The sequence below is a fragment of the Salmo trutta genome, chromosome 23 (genome assembly GCF_901001165.1).
Source record: "Salmo trutta chromosome 23, fSalTru1.1, whole genome shotgun sequence".
Taxonomy (NCBI): Eukaryota; Metazoa; Chordata; class Actinopteri; order Salmoniformes; family Salmonidae; genus Salmo; species Salmo trutta.
In genome coordinates this window covers 3,787,772-3,807,052 of record NC_042979.1, presented here as the reverse complement: position 1 = coordinate 3,807,052, position 19,281 = coordinate 3,787,772, and the positions used below count along the sequence as shown (strand labels likewise).

Below are 19,281 nucleotides of genomic sequence, written 5' to 3'. Positions count from 1 at the left end.
CACTGGTTCCTTTTTCAGGCTACTCCGGTTATTTCAAATACATTCATCAACCACTGCGCGGCAGGTGTTATTCCGCCCAAACTCTCTATGCCACGGGCTCTCCAACCCTGTTCTTGCATTTACCCCGGGCTTAATTTGGGAAACCTAGTGAAATCTGTTCGGTAACATCGATAGTAACATGTATTCACAACAAAACATATATCGTTAAATTGTTGACAGCCCCTCTCTCAGCATGCTGGAGAAAGGAATGAAAGAGAGAGAGGAGATGGAAACGCACAGGGGTGAGATATTCTGTAGCTAAAGGTAACGTGTCAGCCTTTTAATTGGGAAAATATAAAAAAGTCCCTATTACTAGGCCATTCAATATCAAATACAAAATAACTATAATTGTAGGCTTAGACGCCCTGCATAGTCAGTGAACCCACAGCATCGCCTAGGCCTATACATTCTCTCCCAGATTCATGAATAGAAAGATTGGATCGTAGCATAAGGTAACCAGCCCAGTCAGTATGCATAGTAATACAGTCCACATTCATTTGTTTAATTGCGGAGGTAGGCAAGATCAATTATGTACCAAAGACATCTTAAATCAGTTATTTTTTTAAATAATGTTTTTCTGCCGTGGGTAATATGCGGTAGGCTATGTATTGCACAATCATTATAATGGCACAATCATTATAACAGCACAATCATTATTTTAATTCAGGGTTTCTCTAAAATGCATATGCGGTTTTGAATTGATCATTAGAAAGTCAATTTCATTGTGTTAGGCTTTGAAACAACATCCACAACGACCATGTTTTCCACTCAGTTTCAACCTGCTGAACTTCTTTCTTCAAATTGATCAATCACAGTGAGGTGAGTTTTAAAAACACCTACTGTTTCGATGATAAGTGTTTGATGGGATTTTCTATTGCATTTGCATTGAGGTCAGAGTGGTTAGAAGGACAATAGAGCCCTGAGTACAAGGCCATTAGCGACCTGATGGAGTTGGGTCCTACCAACACATGTCCAGGCTGCATAAAAGGAGATTACCGTGACTCACGTGAAATTTTACTGCGGTCATGACTCAAGACTGCCAGTGTGGCGGTAATACGGTCACCGCAACAGCCCTAATGCTGCCCAAATTGCAGCCTTCCTGACTGTAGGCATACCGATAACTGCCGAAATAAAGGAAACACTTGAGTAAATGAGGGATACATTTACATTACATTTACATTTAAGTCATTTAGCAGACGCTCTTATCCAGAGTGACTTACAAATTGGTGCATTCACCTTATGATATCCAGTGGAACAACCACTTTACAATAGTGCATCTAAATCTTTTAAGGGGGGGGGTTAGAAGGATTACTTTATCCTATCTCAGGTATTCCTTAAAGAGGTGTGGTTTCAGGTGTCTCCGGAAGGTGGTGATTGACTCCGCTGTCCTGGCGTCGTGAGGGAGCTTGTTCCACCATTGGGGTGCCAGAGCAGCGAACAGTTTTGACTGGGCTGAGCGGGAACTGTGCTTCCTCAGAGGTAGGGAGGCGAGCAGGCCAGAGGTGGATGAACGCAGTGCCCTTGTTTGGGTGTAGGGCCTGATCAGAGCCTGAAGGTACGGAGGTGCCGTTCCCCTCATAGCTCCGTAGGCAAGCACCATGGTCTTGTAGCGGATGCGAGCTTCAACTGGAAGCCAGTGGAGAGAGCGGAGGAGCGGGGTGACGTGAGAGAACTTGGGAAGGTTGAACACCAGGCGGGCTGCGGCGTTCTGGATGAGTTGTAGGGGTTTAATGGCACAGGCAGGGAGCCCAGCCAACAGCGAGTTGCAGTAGTCCAGACGGGAGATGACAAGTGCCTGGATTAGGACCTGCGCCGCTTCCTGTGTGAGGCAGGGTCGTACTCTGCGAATGTTGTAGAGCATGAACCTACAGGATCGGGTCACCGCCTTGATGTTAGTGGAGAACGACAGGGTGTTGTCCAGGATCACGCCAAGGTTCTTAGCACTCTGGGAGGAGGACACAAGGGAGTTGTCAACCGTGATGGCGAGATCATGGAACGGGCAGTCCTTCCCCGGGAGGAAGAGCAGCTCCGTCTTGCCGAGGTTCAGCTTGATGTGGTGATCCGTCATCCACACTGATATGTCTGCCAGACATGCAGAGATGCGATTCGCCGCCTGGTTATCAGAAGGGGGAAAGGAGAAGATTAATTGTGTGTCGTCTGCATAGCAATGATAGGAGAGACCATGTGAGGATATGACAGAGCCAAGTGACTTGGTGTATAGCGAGAATAGGAGAGGGCCTAGAACAGAGCCCTGGGGGACACCAGTGGTGAGAGCGCGTGGTGCGGAGACAGATTCTCGCCACGCCACCTGGTAGGAGCGACCTGTCAGGTAGGACGCAATCCAAGCGTGGGCCGCGCCGGAGATGCCCAACTCGGAGAGGGTGGAGAGGAGGATCTGATGGTTCACAGTATCAAAGGCAGCAGATAGGTCTAGAAGGATGAGAGCAGAGGAGAGAGAGTTAGCTTTAGCAGTGCGGAGAGCCTCCGTGACACAGAGAAGAGCAGTCTCAGTTGAATGCCCAGTCTTGAAACCTGACTGATTAGGATCAAGAAGGTCATTCTGAGAGAGATAGCAGGAGAGCTGGCCAAGGACGGCACGTTCAAGAGTTTTGGAGAGAAAAGAAAGAAGGGATAGTGGGCAGGTTGTTGGGCGGCCGGCCGTCACAAGACGCGAGATTTCATCTGGAGAGAGAGGGGAGAAAGAGGTCAAAGCACAGGGTAGGGCAGTGTGAGCAGGACCAGCGGTCTCGTTTGACTTAGCAAACGAGGATCGGATATCGTCAACCTTCTTTTCAAAATGGGTGACAAAGTCATCCGCAGAGAGGGAGGAGGGGGGGGGGAGGAGGAGGATTCAGGAGGGAGGAGAAGGTAGCAAAGAGCTTCCTAGGGTTAGAGGCAGATGCTTGGAATTTAGAGTGGTAGAAAGTGGCTTTAGCAGCAGAGACAGAAGAGGAGAATGTAGAGAGTGAAAGGATGCCAGGTCCGCAGAGAGGCGAGTTTTCCTCCATTTCCGCTCGGCTGCCCGGAGCCCTGTTCTGTGAGCTCGCAGTGAGTCGTCGAGCCACGGAGCAGGAGGGGAGGACCGAGCCGGCCTGGAGGATAGGGGACAGAGAAAATCAAAGGATGCAGAAAGGGAGGAGAGGAGGGTTGAGGAGGCAGAATCAGGAGATAGGTTGGAGAAGGTTTGAGCAGAGGGAAGAGATGATAGGATGGAAGAGGAGAGAGTAGCGGGAGAGAGAGAGCGAAGGTTGGGACGGCGCAATACCATCCGAGTAGGGGCAGAGTGAGAAGTGTTGGATGAGAGCGAGAGGGAAAAGGATACAAGGTAGTGGTCGGAGACTTGGAGGGGAGTTGCAATGAGATTAGTGGAAGAACAGCATCTAGTAAAGATGAGGTCAAGCGTATTGCCTGCCTTGTGAGTAGGGGGGGAAGGTGAGAGGGTGAGGTCAAAAGAGGAGAGGAGTGGAAAGAAGGAGGCAGAGAGGAATGAGTCAAAGGTAGACGTGGGGAGGTTAAAGTCACCCAGAACTGTGAGAGGTGAGCCATCCTCAGGAAAGGAACTTATCAAGGCGTCAAGCTCATTGATGAACTCTCCAAGGGAACCTGGAGGGCGATAAATGATAAGGATGTTAAGCTTGAAAGGGCTGGTAACTGTGACAGCATGGAATTCAAATGAGGAGATAGACAGATGGGTCAGGGGAGAAAGAGAGAATGTCCACTTGGGAGAGATGAGGATTCCAGTGCCACCACCCCGCTGGCTCGATGCTCTAGGGGTATGCGAGAACACGTGGGCAGACGAGGGGAGAGCAGTAGGAGTAGCAGTGTTTTCTGTGGTAATCCATGTTTCCGTCAGCGCCAGGAAGTCTAGGGACTGGAGGGTAGCATAGGCTGAGATGAACTCAGCCTTGTTGGCCGCAGACCGGCAGTTCCAGAGGCTGCCGGAGACCTGGAACTCCACGTGTGTTGTGCGCGCTGGGACCACCAGGTTAGAGTGGCAGCGGCCACGCGGTGTGAAGTGTTTGTATGGCCTGTGCAGAGGGGAGAGAACAGGGATAGACAGACACATAGTTGACAAGCTACAGAAGAGGCTACGCTAATGCAAAGGAGATTGGAATGACAAGTGGACTACACGTCTCGAATGTTCAGAAAGTTAAGCTTACGTTGCAAAAAATTGACTAAAATGACGAAGATGATACAGTACTGCTGGCTGGTGGAGTAGGCTAGCTAGCAGTGGCTGCGTTGTTGACTTTGAACGTGTAGCTGGCTAGGTAACCTCGATAGTTTCAGTACTACACCTTGTCATGATACAAAAGCAACTTTGTAGCTAGCTAACATAACACTAATCAAGACGTTCCTTTGTAATGTATTTAGTTTCTACAGTGCTGCTCGTCGGTAATAGTTGGCTACTTTTGGAAAAATGGCGTCGCGGGGGACGGAAATAGCTGGCTAGCTAACCTCGATAATTACTAAACTACACAATTATCAAGCTGTGACAAAGACAACTATGTAGCTAGCTAGCTAACACTGCACTAGTCAAATCGTTCCGTTGTAATGTATTAGTATCTACAGCGCTGCTAGTCGGTAGCGGTTGGCTAGCTAGCAGTGGGTTTGATGATGACTAAGTCTGGAGTCTGGACAACGGACAACGGCGTCGCGGCTGGCTAGCTAACCTCGATAATTACTCTAAACTACACAATTATCTTAGATACAAAGACAGCAAAGACAGCTATGTAGCTAGCTAGCTAACACTGGATACAACGTTTATGTTATGGTGTGTAGGGTGCATTTTCCTGGCATGGTTTAGGTCCACTTGTAGAATCTATGCCAAGGAGCATTGAAGCTGTTCTGGCAGCTCATGGTGGCCTAACACACTTTTAAGACACTTTATGTTGGTGTTTCCTTTATTTTGGCAGTTACCTGTATGTGCTTGTGATAAAACTTAATCCACAATAAAAATAAAAAAAGATTTATCCTCTGTGGCTAAATTATGTTCTCTGGTGTATTTTGAATTAATCCGAGCCAGACTGTATGCTAGCAGGATAGTCCATATCTACAATCATCTTTGCTGATGGCGATGTTGTGTTTCCATAAGTGGACGAATTGGTCTAATTAAGTATGAATGGTAAAGCCTCAACACTTGGCTACCTCTTCCAATTAAAAAAAAAAAAAAAGAGTGAATAATTACACATTTTTTGTATTGTTTTGTGTGACTACAGCATCAGCTATAAAATGCGAAAATAGAGACACCTTCTAATTGAGAGAGGTGTCAAAGCGGACAACCCGCCTGGTTGGGTCATTATAATTAAAAACAATGCATTCTAAAATGAATCACATGCATGTTCGCCTTTGGTGAGTTTTGGCCATAAGTGTGTTGGAAATGTTTTTAATATGATGATATGAAGTCTGCCAGAGAAATACAAATGAAAGGGAATAATTATACTATATTAGTTTCATATGAACATGTAGGCTATTAGATGTTTCTGTGCTAATTTGTACTAGATCTCTTGCCATTTACATTGTGACTGGCCCTGGTCTGTCCCCATCGCTCTCATAAAGTTTGGTGAGAATAGGCTGATGATACAAGGCTGGGCAGCTCTGTGGACGCCCATCTTATTTATGGTCCTATGAAGTGCAGGGTCAGGTCCTTCAGCAGAAATAGTGAGCTTCCCGTAGGTCATAAAAAGCCAGGTTGGCTGTCTGTTAATTGTCCTGTCTGTGTGAGAGAGAGAGAGTGAGAGAGCGAGAGAGAGACGGAGCGAGAGAGGGGCACAACAGGACAGGAACCACTTTGTGCTTTCCCAGATCAAGGAAGTGGGACGTACAAACCAGAGCAGCCTGGGGTCGTATTCATTAGGCACGAAATGGAAGAAAACAGACTGAAACGACTTGGACTCTAATAAGAAATGTTCATTTCTGTTTCCCGTTGCAAAACATTTTTAGGGCAGGCTGTGGTCTCTGGTCGCCTGGTAGGAGGCCTCTTCAGGGCTAATGTCTACAGTTACAGGAAGGCAAAGTTAGTTTTCTATGGCTAATAATTCAGGAATCTAATAATAGCCACAAAGGTGTGACTGACTGAGTTCGATTCCAGGTCCTCTTTGAATATCAAGACTGTTTTAGCCCACTGAGCTAAAGCCTATGTCTCAGGCAAGGTTACTCACCTCCCGTACAATGGCAACATTTCGGAGTACAGTGCATGAGTCTGGATGTCATGTTACCTGCCAGAGCATATTTGTGAAATGGAAATTGAGAGTAAATATTTATCTTATGTTTCAACAGCAGGAAGTCGCAGATGTGCCGTTGTCCACCATCCCGGCTGAGAGCAGCCTCACTAACGGGGAGGTGGAAGAGGTGACCAACGACTCTGTCGTGGAGTCAGTCCCCAAGGACCTGACGATGGTGGCCGCTGCGATGTGCCCGGTGGTCGCCGGGGCTGCTGTTGCCATGGAAACGGCAGAGATGGCAGTTGGGATGTCACCGGTGGTTGGGGCGGCGGTGTTGCCCGTTGACCAGTTGAAGGAGAGGCCTATGGGGGGACACCCGTGTGCCCAGTGCGACCGTGTCTTCATGTCCATGCAGGGGCTGAGGTCCCACGAGAGGAGCCACTCAGCCATGGCCATGTTCACCAGAGAGGACAAGTACAGCTGCCAGTACTGCCAGTTTGTCTCCCCCTTCAGACACAAGTAAGAGGACATAATATAGACTTACAGTGGAGCTGACAGTGTTTTAACTACTTTGCAAATGTGAAACAAAACAGACAATCATATTATCAGTAAAAAATATAAAATTCCTAGTTTATGCTACAAAACCAACTTTATAAGAGGTTTTACAAATAGGTTCTATTTGACTCAACATTCCATGACGTACACTAAGGCATTGTTGGGAGAATAGATGGATGCAGTTCAATGCATGATTAATATAATTCACCAATACATTTCTTGGTAGTCCAACAAATATTGCTATCAGGTTGTAAATCACAGCTGGCCTGGGACATTTTTTGCTGCCTCCACTCATTCGGGATGCACTGTTTCAATTTCAACGACTCAATATTTTGAACAAAAACGGATTACTGTGACTAAGGCTGGAAATGTCAATACAATCAAACGAGCAAGGGCAATGATCACAAGTCAGTCATAACCTGGCTAATTGGCTAGCGTAAGTGTCAAACACAAGGCCTGCGGGCCGAATAGGACACACAAGCAAGTCAACAGTTGAGTTCTACTTTATGAAATTACAGGCTGATGCATTTGCATTATTGAATTCAACTTCAATTGCTTTGCTTTTGTTTGTCCCGTTTACAGCGAGCAGCGGAAGGAAAGTGTACAGACACGTGAATCGTGTTGCTAGCTAGCTATGCTGAACTTGAACGACTGTTATCCACAGTTAGCATATCTCTTAGTTGTCCGTCAATGTATTTGGCAGGCAGGAAGGAAAGTTCCCATTCAGTTGTCAAAACGTGGGTTAGAACAAGCATGCATTGGCAGACAACCTGTAGAAGGACGAGCAGGCTACTACTCCCCATCGTTTAGCAGTGCAATTTTGACGGCCAACTAGCTGAAAAAGTTTGAGGGGGTATATCTAGTGTTCCCTCGTTAGATTTTAGCTCATCTCTCTCTGGCTAGCATTAGTTGTTGATCTTGTTGTTGTTGATGTACATAGGCAACTGAGGGAGAGAGCATACTTTTTTCATGGTTGTTTGATCAATAGGTCTGTGAAGTACAAGTTCCCAAATGTAAGATGACTACCATTCTACACTACGTGGCCAAAAGTTGTATAAAATCGAGCACACAGACATGCAATCTCCATAGACAAACATTGGCTGTAGAATGGCCTTACTAAAGAGCTCAGTGACGTTCAAAGTCATATAATGCCACCTTTCCAACAAGTCAGTTCTTCACATTTCTGCCGTACTAGAATTGCCCTGGTCAAATGTAAGTGCTGTTATTGGGAAGTGGAAAAGTATAGGAGCAACAACAGCTCAGCCGCAAAGTGGTAGGCCACACAAGCTCACAGAACGGGACTGCCGAGTGCTGTAGCGTGTAAAAATTGTCCTCGGTTGCAACACTCACTACCGAGTTACAAACTGCCTCTGGAAGCATGGAAGAGCTGCTCTGGAAGAGCTGTTAGTCGGGAGCTTCGTTAAATGGGTTTCCATGGCCGAGCAGCCACACACAAGCCTAAGATCATAATGCGCAATGCAAAGTTTTAAACCATTCAAAATATATTTTATATTTCAGATTCTTCAAAGTAGCACACTCTTGGCATTCTCTCAACCAGCTTTACCTGGAATGCTTTTCCAGCAGTCTTGAAGGAGTTCCCACAATATGCTGAGCACTTTTTGCCTGCTTTTCCTTCACTCAACTCCAAACTATCTCAACTGTGTTGAGGTCGGGTGATTATGGAGGCCAGGTCATCTGATGCAGCACTCCATCACTCTCCTTCTTGGTCAAATAGCCCTTACACAGCCTGGAGGTGTGTTGGGTCATTGTCCTATTGAAAAACGAATGATAGTCCAGATGGGATGGCGTATTGCTGCAGAATGCTGTGGTAGCCATGCTGGTTAAGTGTGCCTTGAATTCAAAATAAATCATCAACAGTGTCACCAGCAAAGCACCCCCACACTATCACACCTCCTCCTCCATGCTTCACGGTGGGAACCACACATGCGGAGATCATCCGTTCACCTACTCTGTGTCTCACAAAGACACGGCGGTTGAATCCAAAAATCTAAAATTTGGACTCATCAGACCAAATGACAGATTTCCACTGGTCTAATGTCCATTGCTCATGTTGGCCCAACCATGTCTCTTCTTCTTATTGCTGTCCTTTATTAGTGGTTTCTTTGCAGCAATTCGACCATGAAGGCCTGATTCACACAGTCTCCTCTGAACAGTTGATGTATTGATGTGTCTGTTACTTAAACTCTGTGAAGCATTTATTTGGGCTGCAATTTCTGAGGCTGGTAACTCTAATGAACTTATCCTCTGCAGCAGAAGTAACTGCTTCTTTCTTTCCAGTGTCGTTTCTCATGAGAACCAGCAGTTTCATCATAGCGCTTGATGGTTTTTGCGACTGCACTTGAAGAAACTTTTGACTTACCTTCATGTTTTAAAGTAATGATGGACTGTCGTTTCTTTTTGCTTATTTGAGCTGTTCTTGCCATAATATGGACTATGTATTTTACCAAATAGGGATATCTTCTGTACACCACCTTTACCTTGTCACAACACAACTGATTGGAAGGAAAGTAATTCCACAAATTAACTTTTAACAATGCACACCTGTTCATTGAAATTCCAGGTGACTACCTCATGAAGCTGGTTTAGAGAATGCCAAGAGTGTGCAAAGCTGTCATCAAGGCAAAGGGTGGCTACTTTAAATAATCTAAAATAAAACACTTATTTTGATTTGTTAAACACTTTTTGGGTTACTACATGATTCCATGTGTGTTATTTCATAGTTTTGATGTCTTCACTATTATTCTACAATGTAGAAAATAGGAAAAATAAAGAAAAACCCCGGAACAAGTAGGTGTGACTGGTACTGTATATAAATGTTTTTTTTTTGTAAATACATTTTCGGGATGGAAAGACACTTTCACTGTAAACTTAACTGACTAAAACCAGATATAAAGATATTAAATATGTAGAAAAGACAATGGACCTATATATTTTTTTATAATATAATCTTTGAGAACTAACAATCACCAAAATAAAAGCTAAAATTCCCAAAACAATGCATTTTGCGGTATTGATTTTGTTATTATGTTTGAGCAAAAGAACACAGCATTAAGCCATGGCAAAATGCATAAAACGGCACAATTTTCTCTCTGCTCCATGGCAGAATATGTAGAATCGCAGGAAATTAGCTTTAAAACTACTACATTTTCTCTTAACTCCATGGAGATATTTGTAGAATTGCAGGAATAAATATTAAAACATTTCTCTACACCGCAAGATGGGGGCCTCTAAAATGTTATCTAAAATCCAGCCCATTGCTATGCACCCTGCCATGCCCCATGCCACACGCACCACCTAAGCCCCTTTTTGATCCAGAAAATAACCTTTATGTACCAGGGGCATTCTGGGATTTGGAGTTCGCTGACGTTAGCCATCTGCATTGTTTAACATTGAGTGTGTTACTGTTATGATGAATAATGGTCCTTATAGCTCAGTTGGTAGAGCATGGCGCTTGTAACGCCAGGCTAGTGGGTTTGATTCCCGGGACCATCCATATGTAAAATTTATGCACGCATGACTGTAAGTTGCTTTGGATAAAATATTCTGCTAAATGGCATATATTATATTACAGTGAGTGGACAGAACATTTGGAACACCTGCTCTTTCCATGACATAGACTGACCAGGTGAATCCAGGTGAAGGCTATGATCCCTTATTGATGTCATCTGTTAAATCCACTTCAATCAGTGTAGATGAACGGAAGGAGACAGGTTAAAGAAGGATTTTTAAGCCTTGAGACATGGATTGTGTATGTTGCCATTCAGGGGGTGAATAGGCAAGAAAAAATATGTAAGTGCCTTTGAATGGGGTGTGGTAGTAGGTGCCAGGCACTCCGGTTTGAGTGTGTCAAGAACTGCAACTCTGCTGGGTTTTTCACCCTCAACAGTTCCTCGTGCGTATAAAGAATGGTCCACCACCAAAAGGATATCCAGCCAGTGGTCAAAAACGGGCCATTGATGAAAGAGGACAAAGAAGGCTGACACAAATTGTGCAGAGCAACAGACTGGCTACGGTTAGTCAACTGACAGTCCAGTACAACATTGCTGCCCAAAGACACATAAAAGAATGCACAACTCGTCGTACCTTGACACAATGTGGTATTTCAGTTCCACTTCTTTCAGCAAAAAACAAGAGACTGCGGCTGCAGTGGGCTAAGGAACGAAAACACTGAACCCTTGAGAATTGGAAACACATTGCCTGGTCTGATGAATCCTGGTTCCTGCTGTTTCACGCTGATGGGAGGACTAGGGTATGGAGAAAACCCCATGAGTATATGCATCCATCAGCGTTTCAACATTGCACACTGGTGGTGATGGTGGTGGTGTGATTGTGTTGAGGGTGTTTTCATGGCACACATTGGACCCCTTAATAAAAGTGGAGCAATGTTTGAATGTCACAGGATATCTGAACATCATTACCAATCAGGTGCAGTCCTTCATGGCAGCAGTGCAAATAGATTTCTTTCAGCAGGATAATGCCCCATGCCACAAGGCTAGGATTGTCCAGAAATGGTTCCACAAACATGACAGAGAATTCATCTTACTGCAGTGGCCTGCCCAGTCACCAAATCTCAATCCAATTGAGCATCTCTGGGATGATCTGGAATGAGTTATTCGGAGAGATCCACTATCAGCCAATTTGACTGTGGGAAAATGGCCCAGCATCCCTGTGGAACTCTTTCGACACCTTGTAGAGTCCATGCTCCAACAAATTGAGGCTGTTCTCAGGACAAAAGGGAGTGCAACTCAGTATTAGGTTGCAAATGTTTTCTACACTTAGTGTATACAGTTGAAGTCGGAAGTTTACATACACTTAGGTTGGAGTCATTAAAACTTGTTTTTCAACCATTCCACAAATGTCTTGTTAACAAACTATAGTTTTGACAAGTCGGTTAGGACATCTACTTTGTGCATGACACAAGTAATTTTTCCAACAATTGTTTACAGACAGATTATTTCACTTATAATTCACTGTATCACAATTCCAGTGGGTCAGTTTAGATACACTAAATTGACTGTGCCTTGAAACAGCTTGGAAAATTTCCGAAAATGATGTCATGGCTTTAGAAGCTTCTGATAGGCTAATTGACATCATTTGAGTCAATTGGAGGTGTACGTGTGGATGTATTTCAAGGCCTACCTTCAAACTCAGTGCCTCTTTGCTTGACATCATGGGAACATCAAAAGAAATCAGCCAAGACCTCAGAAAAGAAATGTAGACCTCCACAAGTCTTGTTCATCCTTGGGAGCAATTTCCAAACACCTGAAGGTACCACGTTCATCTGTACAAACAATAGTATGCAAGTATAAACGCGTTCTGTCTCCTAGAGATGAACGTACTTTGGTGCGAAAAGTGCAAATCAATCCCAGAACAACAGCAAAGGACCTTGTGAAGATGCTGGAGGAAACAGGTACAAAAGAATCTATATCCACAGTAAAACGAGTCCTATATCGACATAACCTGAAAAGCCGCTCAGCAAGGAAGAAGCCACTGCTCCAAAACCGCCATAAAAAAGCCAGACTACGGTTTGCAACTGCACATGGAGACAAAGATCGTACTTTTTGGAGAAATGTCCTCTGGTCTGATGAAACAAAAATAGAACTGTTTGGCCATAATGACCATCGTTATGTTTGGAGGAAAACAATACTTCCAAAGTTGTGGCAAAATGGCTTAAGGACAACAAAGTCAAGGTATTCGAGTTGCCATCACAAAGCCCTGACCTCAATCCTATAGAACATTTGTGGGCAGAACTGAAAAAGCGTGTGCGAGCAAGGAGGCCTACAAACCAAAACTTATTGTGGGAAGGCTACCCGAAACGCAAGACCCAAGTTAAACAATTTAAAGGCAATGCTACCAAATACTAATTGAGTGTATGTAAACTTCTGACCCACTAGGAATGTGATGAAAGGAATAAAAGCTGAAATATATCTTTCTCTCTACTATTATTCTGACATTTCACATTCTTAAAATAAAGTGGTGATCCTAACTGACGTAAGACAGGGAATTTTTACTAGGATTGTGAAAAACTGAGATTAAATGTATTTGGCTAAGGTGTATGTAAACTTCCGACTTCTACTGTACGTCTCGTGTCTGAGCCTTTGAATTGCGACTCCACTTTGTCTTTATATTGACGTTTTGCCTGTTTGATTGCCTTACGGAGGGAATAACTACACTGTTTGTGTTCTGGCCATATTCTCAGTCACCTTGCCATGGTTAAATGCGATGGTTCAAGCTTTCAGTTTTGCTCAAATATTGCCATCTATCCTTGGTTCCTGGTTAGGGTAGTTTTTTTATTGTCACAGTGGGTACAACATCTCCTATACACTTCTTGATAAACTCAGTCACCGTATCAGTGTATTCATCAATGTTATTCTCGGAGGCTACCTGGAACATATCCCAGTCCGCGTGATCAAAACAATCTTGAAGCGTGGATTCCGATTGGTCAGACCTGCGTTGAATAGTCCTTAACATGGGTACTTCCTGTTTAAGTTCCTGCCCATAAGAAGGGAGGAGCAAAATGGAGTCGTGATCAGATTTGCCGAAGGGAGGGCGGGGGAGGGTCTTGTATGCATCCTAGAAGTTGGAGTAGCAGTGGTCGAGTGTTTTAGCTGCACTAGTACTACAGTCAATGTGTTGATGGAACTTCAGTAGCGTTTTCCTCAAATTTGCTTTGTTAAAATCTGCCTCAGCATGCTGCCTCAGCATATGTGGTTTTCAGTTTGCATAAAGTCCAGTGAAGTTCTTTGAGGGCCGTCGTGGTATCGGCTTGAGGGGGAATATACACGGCTGTGACTATAACCGAAGAGAATTCTGTTGGGAGGTAATACGGTCGGCATTTGATTGTGAGGTATTCTAGGTTAGGTGAACAAAAGGACCTGAGTTCCTGTATGTTATCACAATCACACCATGAGTAGTTAATCATGGAACATACACCCCTGCCCTTCTTCTTCCCGGAGTGATATTTTTTCCTGTTCTACGTGATGAACTGAGAACCTAACTGGCTGTACGAACTCAGACATGAAACAGAGTATGTTACTATCCCTGAAGAGTATGTTACTATCCCTGAAGTCTCTCTGGAAGGAAATCCTCGCCTTGAGCTCGTAAACTTTGTTATCCAGAGACTGAACTTTAGCAAGTAATATACTCGGAAGCGGTGGGTGGTGTGCGCGCCTCCTGAGTAGGACTAGAAGTCCACTCCAAGGACCTCTCCTCCGGTGGTGTTTTGGGTCAGCCTCTGGAATCAGTTCAATTGCCCTGGGAGGTACAAACAAAGGATTAGATTCAGGAAAGTCGTATTCCTGGTCGTAGTGCTGATAATGCTGGTGAGTTACCGCCGTTCTGAAGCCAGTTCTTCCTGGCTGTAATAACACACAAAAAATTATGAGTTAATAATGTAAGAGATAACACAAAAAATACATATACTGCAAAGTTTCCTAAGCGCTAGAAGCACGGCAGCCCTATCTGTGAACGCCATCTGTCATCTGAGCTGTGCTTTATATCGGACATACACTCTGGATGGAATGTAGCCTAAGTGCCAGTCTGTTTGTGATTGACAATGACGGAGCAGTGGGGTAGAAAAGAGCCCAAAGAGATCTGGCACCAGGCTAGATGGAATGCGCATTTCCTCCAAAACTCACTCCAGTAGAATCCATTGAGACACTGTAGACATGGCAGACATTTTGATAGTGTAATTTGTCTTCTTATCCAAAGCTGAAAGACCTCATCTCAGCTCCTTTGTGTAGTCCCACTGTATTGCTGACCCAGAAAGTAAATGTGTTCCTATGCCACCCAAGAGGCTGGGATGAAAACACATTCATATTCCCCAGATACCTTCTATGTGGTTTGCAGTCAGACACACAGAGATACACTAGGGATACTGGGACCATGGTAGATGGTTTTCCGCTATGGCCTCTGCTCAATAGTCATTGGAAATGCTCTGCTAGTTGTGGTTCAGAAAATCAAGTTAGGTACAATCAGATTCCCTCTGCTTCCTTGGAAGTATTCTGTTGTGATGTGTTGAAACATATGTGCAGACCAGGGGTCGGCAAACATTTTGGCTCAAGGGCCACAGGATTTCAAGCGCCGCGCATATTTTTTGTAATTGATTTGTTTGTAAAAATCAATTTGCAGGCCAGGAAAAGGGCAGTTATTTGAAAAGTCCATTCTAATTTCTACATATTTTCTATCTGGTTTTAGACATTCAAGAGTTTAAAAAAAAATGTAATTATCAAACCTCCTGTGGGCTGGATTTGAATGTGCTGTAGTTTGCCCACACCTGGTGTAGGCGTTTCTTTCTCTATATCTCTCTTTCTCTCCCACTCTGACCCCCCCTCTCTCTGTCTCCCTCCCTTTCTTCTCATTCACTCTCTCTCCTCTTTGTCTGTGTCTCTCTCCTCAGTCTGGACAAACATGTGCAGTCTCACCACAGGCACCACAAGCCGTTCAGATGCAAGCTCTGTCCTTTTAAGTCTGCTTACCTGAGCCGATTGAAGAGTCATCTGCACAAAGCACACCCAGGTAAAAACCACACACCTCACTACTCTGTGCTCACCACGACTTCACGAGTGGTCAGTGTTTGTTATGGGGCAAAACTTCTACTTCCAGTGCCTTCAAAGTTTTCACACCCCTTGAATTGTTCCACATTTTGTTGTGTTACAGCCTAAATTTAAAATGGATTAAATTTCGATTTTGTGTCACTGGCCTACACACAATACCCCATAATGTCAAAGTACAATTATGTTTTTAGCCATTTTTACAAATTAATAAAAAAATGGAAGCTGAAATGTCTTGAGTCAATAAGTCAATTATCTGTACGGTCCCTCAGTCGAGCAGTGATTTACAAACACAAATTCAACAACAAAGACCAGGAATGTTTTCCAATGCCCCTATTGGTAGATCGGTAAAAAATAATAATCAGACATTAAATATCCTTTTGAGCATGGTGAAGTTATTACTTACACTTTGGATGGTGTATCAATACACCCAGTCACTACAAAGATACAGGCATCCTTCCTAACTCATTTGCCAGAGAGGAAGGAAACCGCTCAGGGATTTCACCTTGAGGCCAATGGTGACTTTAAAACAGTTAGAGAGTTTAATGGCTGTAATAGGAGAAAACTGAGGATCCATCAACAACATTGTACTTACTCCACAATACTAACCTAAATGACAGAGTGAAAAGTAGGAAGGAAGTACAGAATAAAACATATTCCAAAACATGCATCCTGTATGCAATAAGGCACTAAAGTGAAACTTTATGTCCTGAATAAAAAAGTGTTATGTTTGGGGCAAATCCAACACATCACTTAGTACCACTCTTCATATTTTCAAGCATGGTGGTGGCTGCATCATGTTATGGGTATGCTTGTCATTGGCAAGGACTAGGGAGTTTTTTAAATAAAAAGAATCTGAGGAAAACCTGGTTTAGTCTGCTTTCCAACACACTGGGAGACAAATTCACCTTTCAGCAGGATAATAACCTAGATCACAAAGCCAAATATACGCTGGCGTGGCTTACCAATACATCATTGAATGTTCCTGAGTTTTTACTTAAATCGGCTTGAAAATCTGTGGCAAGACTTGAAAATGGCTGTCTAGCAAGGATCAACAACCAACTTGGCAGAGTGTGAACAAAAATTCTTAAAGAATAATGTACAAATATTGTATAATACAGGTGTGCAAAGCTCTTAGACTTACCCAGAAATATTCACAGCTGTAATCAATTGATTCTAACATGTATTGATATGTATTGGTTTAATACTTATGTAATAAAGATATATTAGTGTTTTATTTTTCATAAATGTTTTACAAATGTTTTTCTTTCGCTTTGACGTTATAGAGTATTTTGTGTCGATCGTTGACAAGAAATGACAATTGAATCCATTTTAATCCCACCTTGTAAACACAACAAAATGTGGAAAAAGTCAAGGTGTATGAATACTTTCTGAAGGCACTGTAAGTATAATTTTTACTTGTAGTTGGCTAAACAGCACAAACTGATCCTGAAACAGACTAGTGGGTTATTGACCACACCTGTGTATTGGGCTGTGGGCTAGTCTGAATGTCTGACTACCACAGCTGTTTGAGGATCTTAAATCAACACTAATATTATCATTCCCTTAGGATGTCCCCTATGGGAATATCTTAAACTGTCTTGTGATTGAGTCCATTGAATATCATAGCTATGCGAGTCTTTGGTTGAGTCCAAAATGGTCAAAAAGTAGTACACTATATAGAGAAAAGGGTGCCTAGAGAAAAGGGTGCCATTGCAGACACAGCCTGTATATTTTCTCTGTTCAATGTTATGTTTCTTTCATTAGATATTTTGTATTTTTGCAAAGGATTCTGTAGTCTACAGAAATTGATTCCGCAGATGCAGCCAGTGAACCAACGCCCGAGCAGAGGAATAGATAGTCAATCATCACAAATGACAATGAGAGTACAAAAACTAGTCGCGAATGTTGTCTCAGTTATGATTGGAAAATAACACAGAAAGATGAGTCAACAACAATCAACAGTTGATTCAGATAATCGACTTCCGAACCAGAGCCATTTAGAATCTGATTACATTTTGAAAGTGTTCTGACATGGTCTGTTGGCGGTGGTGTCAAAACACCATGTTTTCTGCTTCTGTTGTATATTGTATCAATCTCACAATCATCCAGCCACTTATTTGCCTGTGGGTTTTGATTGCTGCCTTGGTAATGCATAATGTGTATGCTGTGGAATCCATACCCATTGGGCACAAACTGGTTGAATCAACATTGTTTCAACGTAATTTGTCAACTCATTGTGACGTAGAGTCTACGTGGAAAATACATTGGATTTGCAAAAAGCAATCAAAACTGTTGTTTGGAGGATACAATTTCAACCACGGGATTATGTCATCACGGTAACCAATTTTCAACATAGACGAACCTTGTATAAAATATGTTGAATTTGTACCTTTGAAACAACGTCAGGTTTTCAATGGTATATCCACTATCAGAAAAAAAATAATAAGCTGGGCCGCACCATCTACTGGAGAGTTGAACTATCTACAGTACAGTTACCTATTTAGTCTCCCATCCAGGGTTTTAACTAAGGTCAGCCCTGCTTAGCTTTGTATTTGTCACTGACTTCTGCCAATGTGCTATCGTGAGAATGATTATTGAATCTATCTATTAATAACTAAATATATTCACTGTTGCTATCGAAGTCCTTCAAAGGGTAGGTTTAACAGAGCAAATAAAATGTAACCATAAGTGATATATCATCAAGGATACTATTTAGGCTTACGGCATTTGAAGTTAGTAACAACTAATGTTTCAATTCAACCCAGGGTTGAACAAAAAAATGTACAATACATATAAGCCTAGGACTTGAGGCTTAGGTTGATTTCAGATTGAATCTTCAAGTTAATAAGGAATATGTTGGATTCACGTCTCCATCTCAGCCGAAAATCAAAGATAAAGGATAGGAATAAATCAAATCAAACTTTAAATTCACTTCATGTTGATATTTGGTTGCATTGTCAACCAAACACAATTCATTATTACTTTTGTAATACAGTACGTAGTCTAATGTAAATGCCATCTTGCAAACTATTGTAACAGTATTTGAAGAGTTTATTTTCAAAATGCTATTTACGCCAATTTTTTACATTTGTCTGTTTTCTTCTGAAATTATTGCTTATGGGTACCTTCATGTTTGTGTAAAATATTACTGTTCTCAGAATTTTTTTTCATAGATTTTAGATCTGCTAAATGAAAAAAATGTCAAATGTAAATGTTTTACATACATATTATTGTATTGAATAATTTTTATTATTTTATATCGTATATATTGATGTCACAAATGTATCATTTGTACCGTTTTTTTATAGAAAATGTAGTTATTTGTTACATTTGCCTGTGTAAAACCTAGCAGTACTACTACTTAGAAGAAGTACAGTGAAGATGTATGAATACCGAATATCTGACATTGTATTCCCATTTGAACCTTGGGCCAGATTCTATCAGATCCGTGCTAGCCGACACTTTCTCATTCTAAACTTCTAACACAAGTGGGACGGGTGTGGCTTCGTGACAATGACCACAGGAGCAGCCGCTCTGATTTGACAGCTCTACCTCAGACACCGCCAAAGCACTACCTATGCGGGTGTCGGCTATCGCCGGTTAATGCTTGATCTGACCTAGGCCTTTGTTGGGCTTTTAAATAGTTGAAAGCGCAGTGTTTGAAGACAACGAAACCAAAAATCAAACATTGTTTTTTTATTGGAATTTGGTTGTTCTTTTAGATGGTTTTAAGCATAGTGATAACACATTGGGAATTCAACAAACTACTTACCCTCCTTGTGAGTGGGTGAATAAAGATTGAAATCTCATTGATCTCAACCAAATATTACCAACATCTCCACGTTGAAATGACATGGTGTGCACAGTGGGTAGCGTAGTGGGCAGCATGCGTTATGTGAATGCTGGTTCTCTCGATAAGGTGCGAAAGTCATTCAAGGGTAGATTAGCAG

At 42.8% G+C, this 19,281-nt stretch overlaps 1 protein-coding gene across 3 annotated transcripts in view; it reads left to right on the top strand.

The window, feature by feature from the left end:
• The window catches only part of znf462 (zinc finger protein 462), a 101,601-nt gene that overhangs the window by 58,922 nt on the left and 23,398 nt on the right, over positions 1-19,281 (top strand). For 2 of the 3 annotated variants that reach the window (XM_029708530.1, XM_029708527.1), the window contains exons 5-6: positions 6,316-6,719; positions 15,175-15,293. In XM_029708530.1, the coding sequence (XP_029564390.1) occupies positions 6,316-6,719; positions 15,175-15,293 (523 nt within the window). The remainder of the gene's footprint in view (positions 1-6,315; positions 6,720-15,174; positions 15,294-19,281) is intronic. The other variant, XM_029708529.1, reaches the window with a different exon arrangement.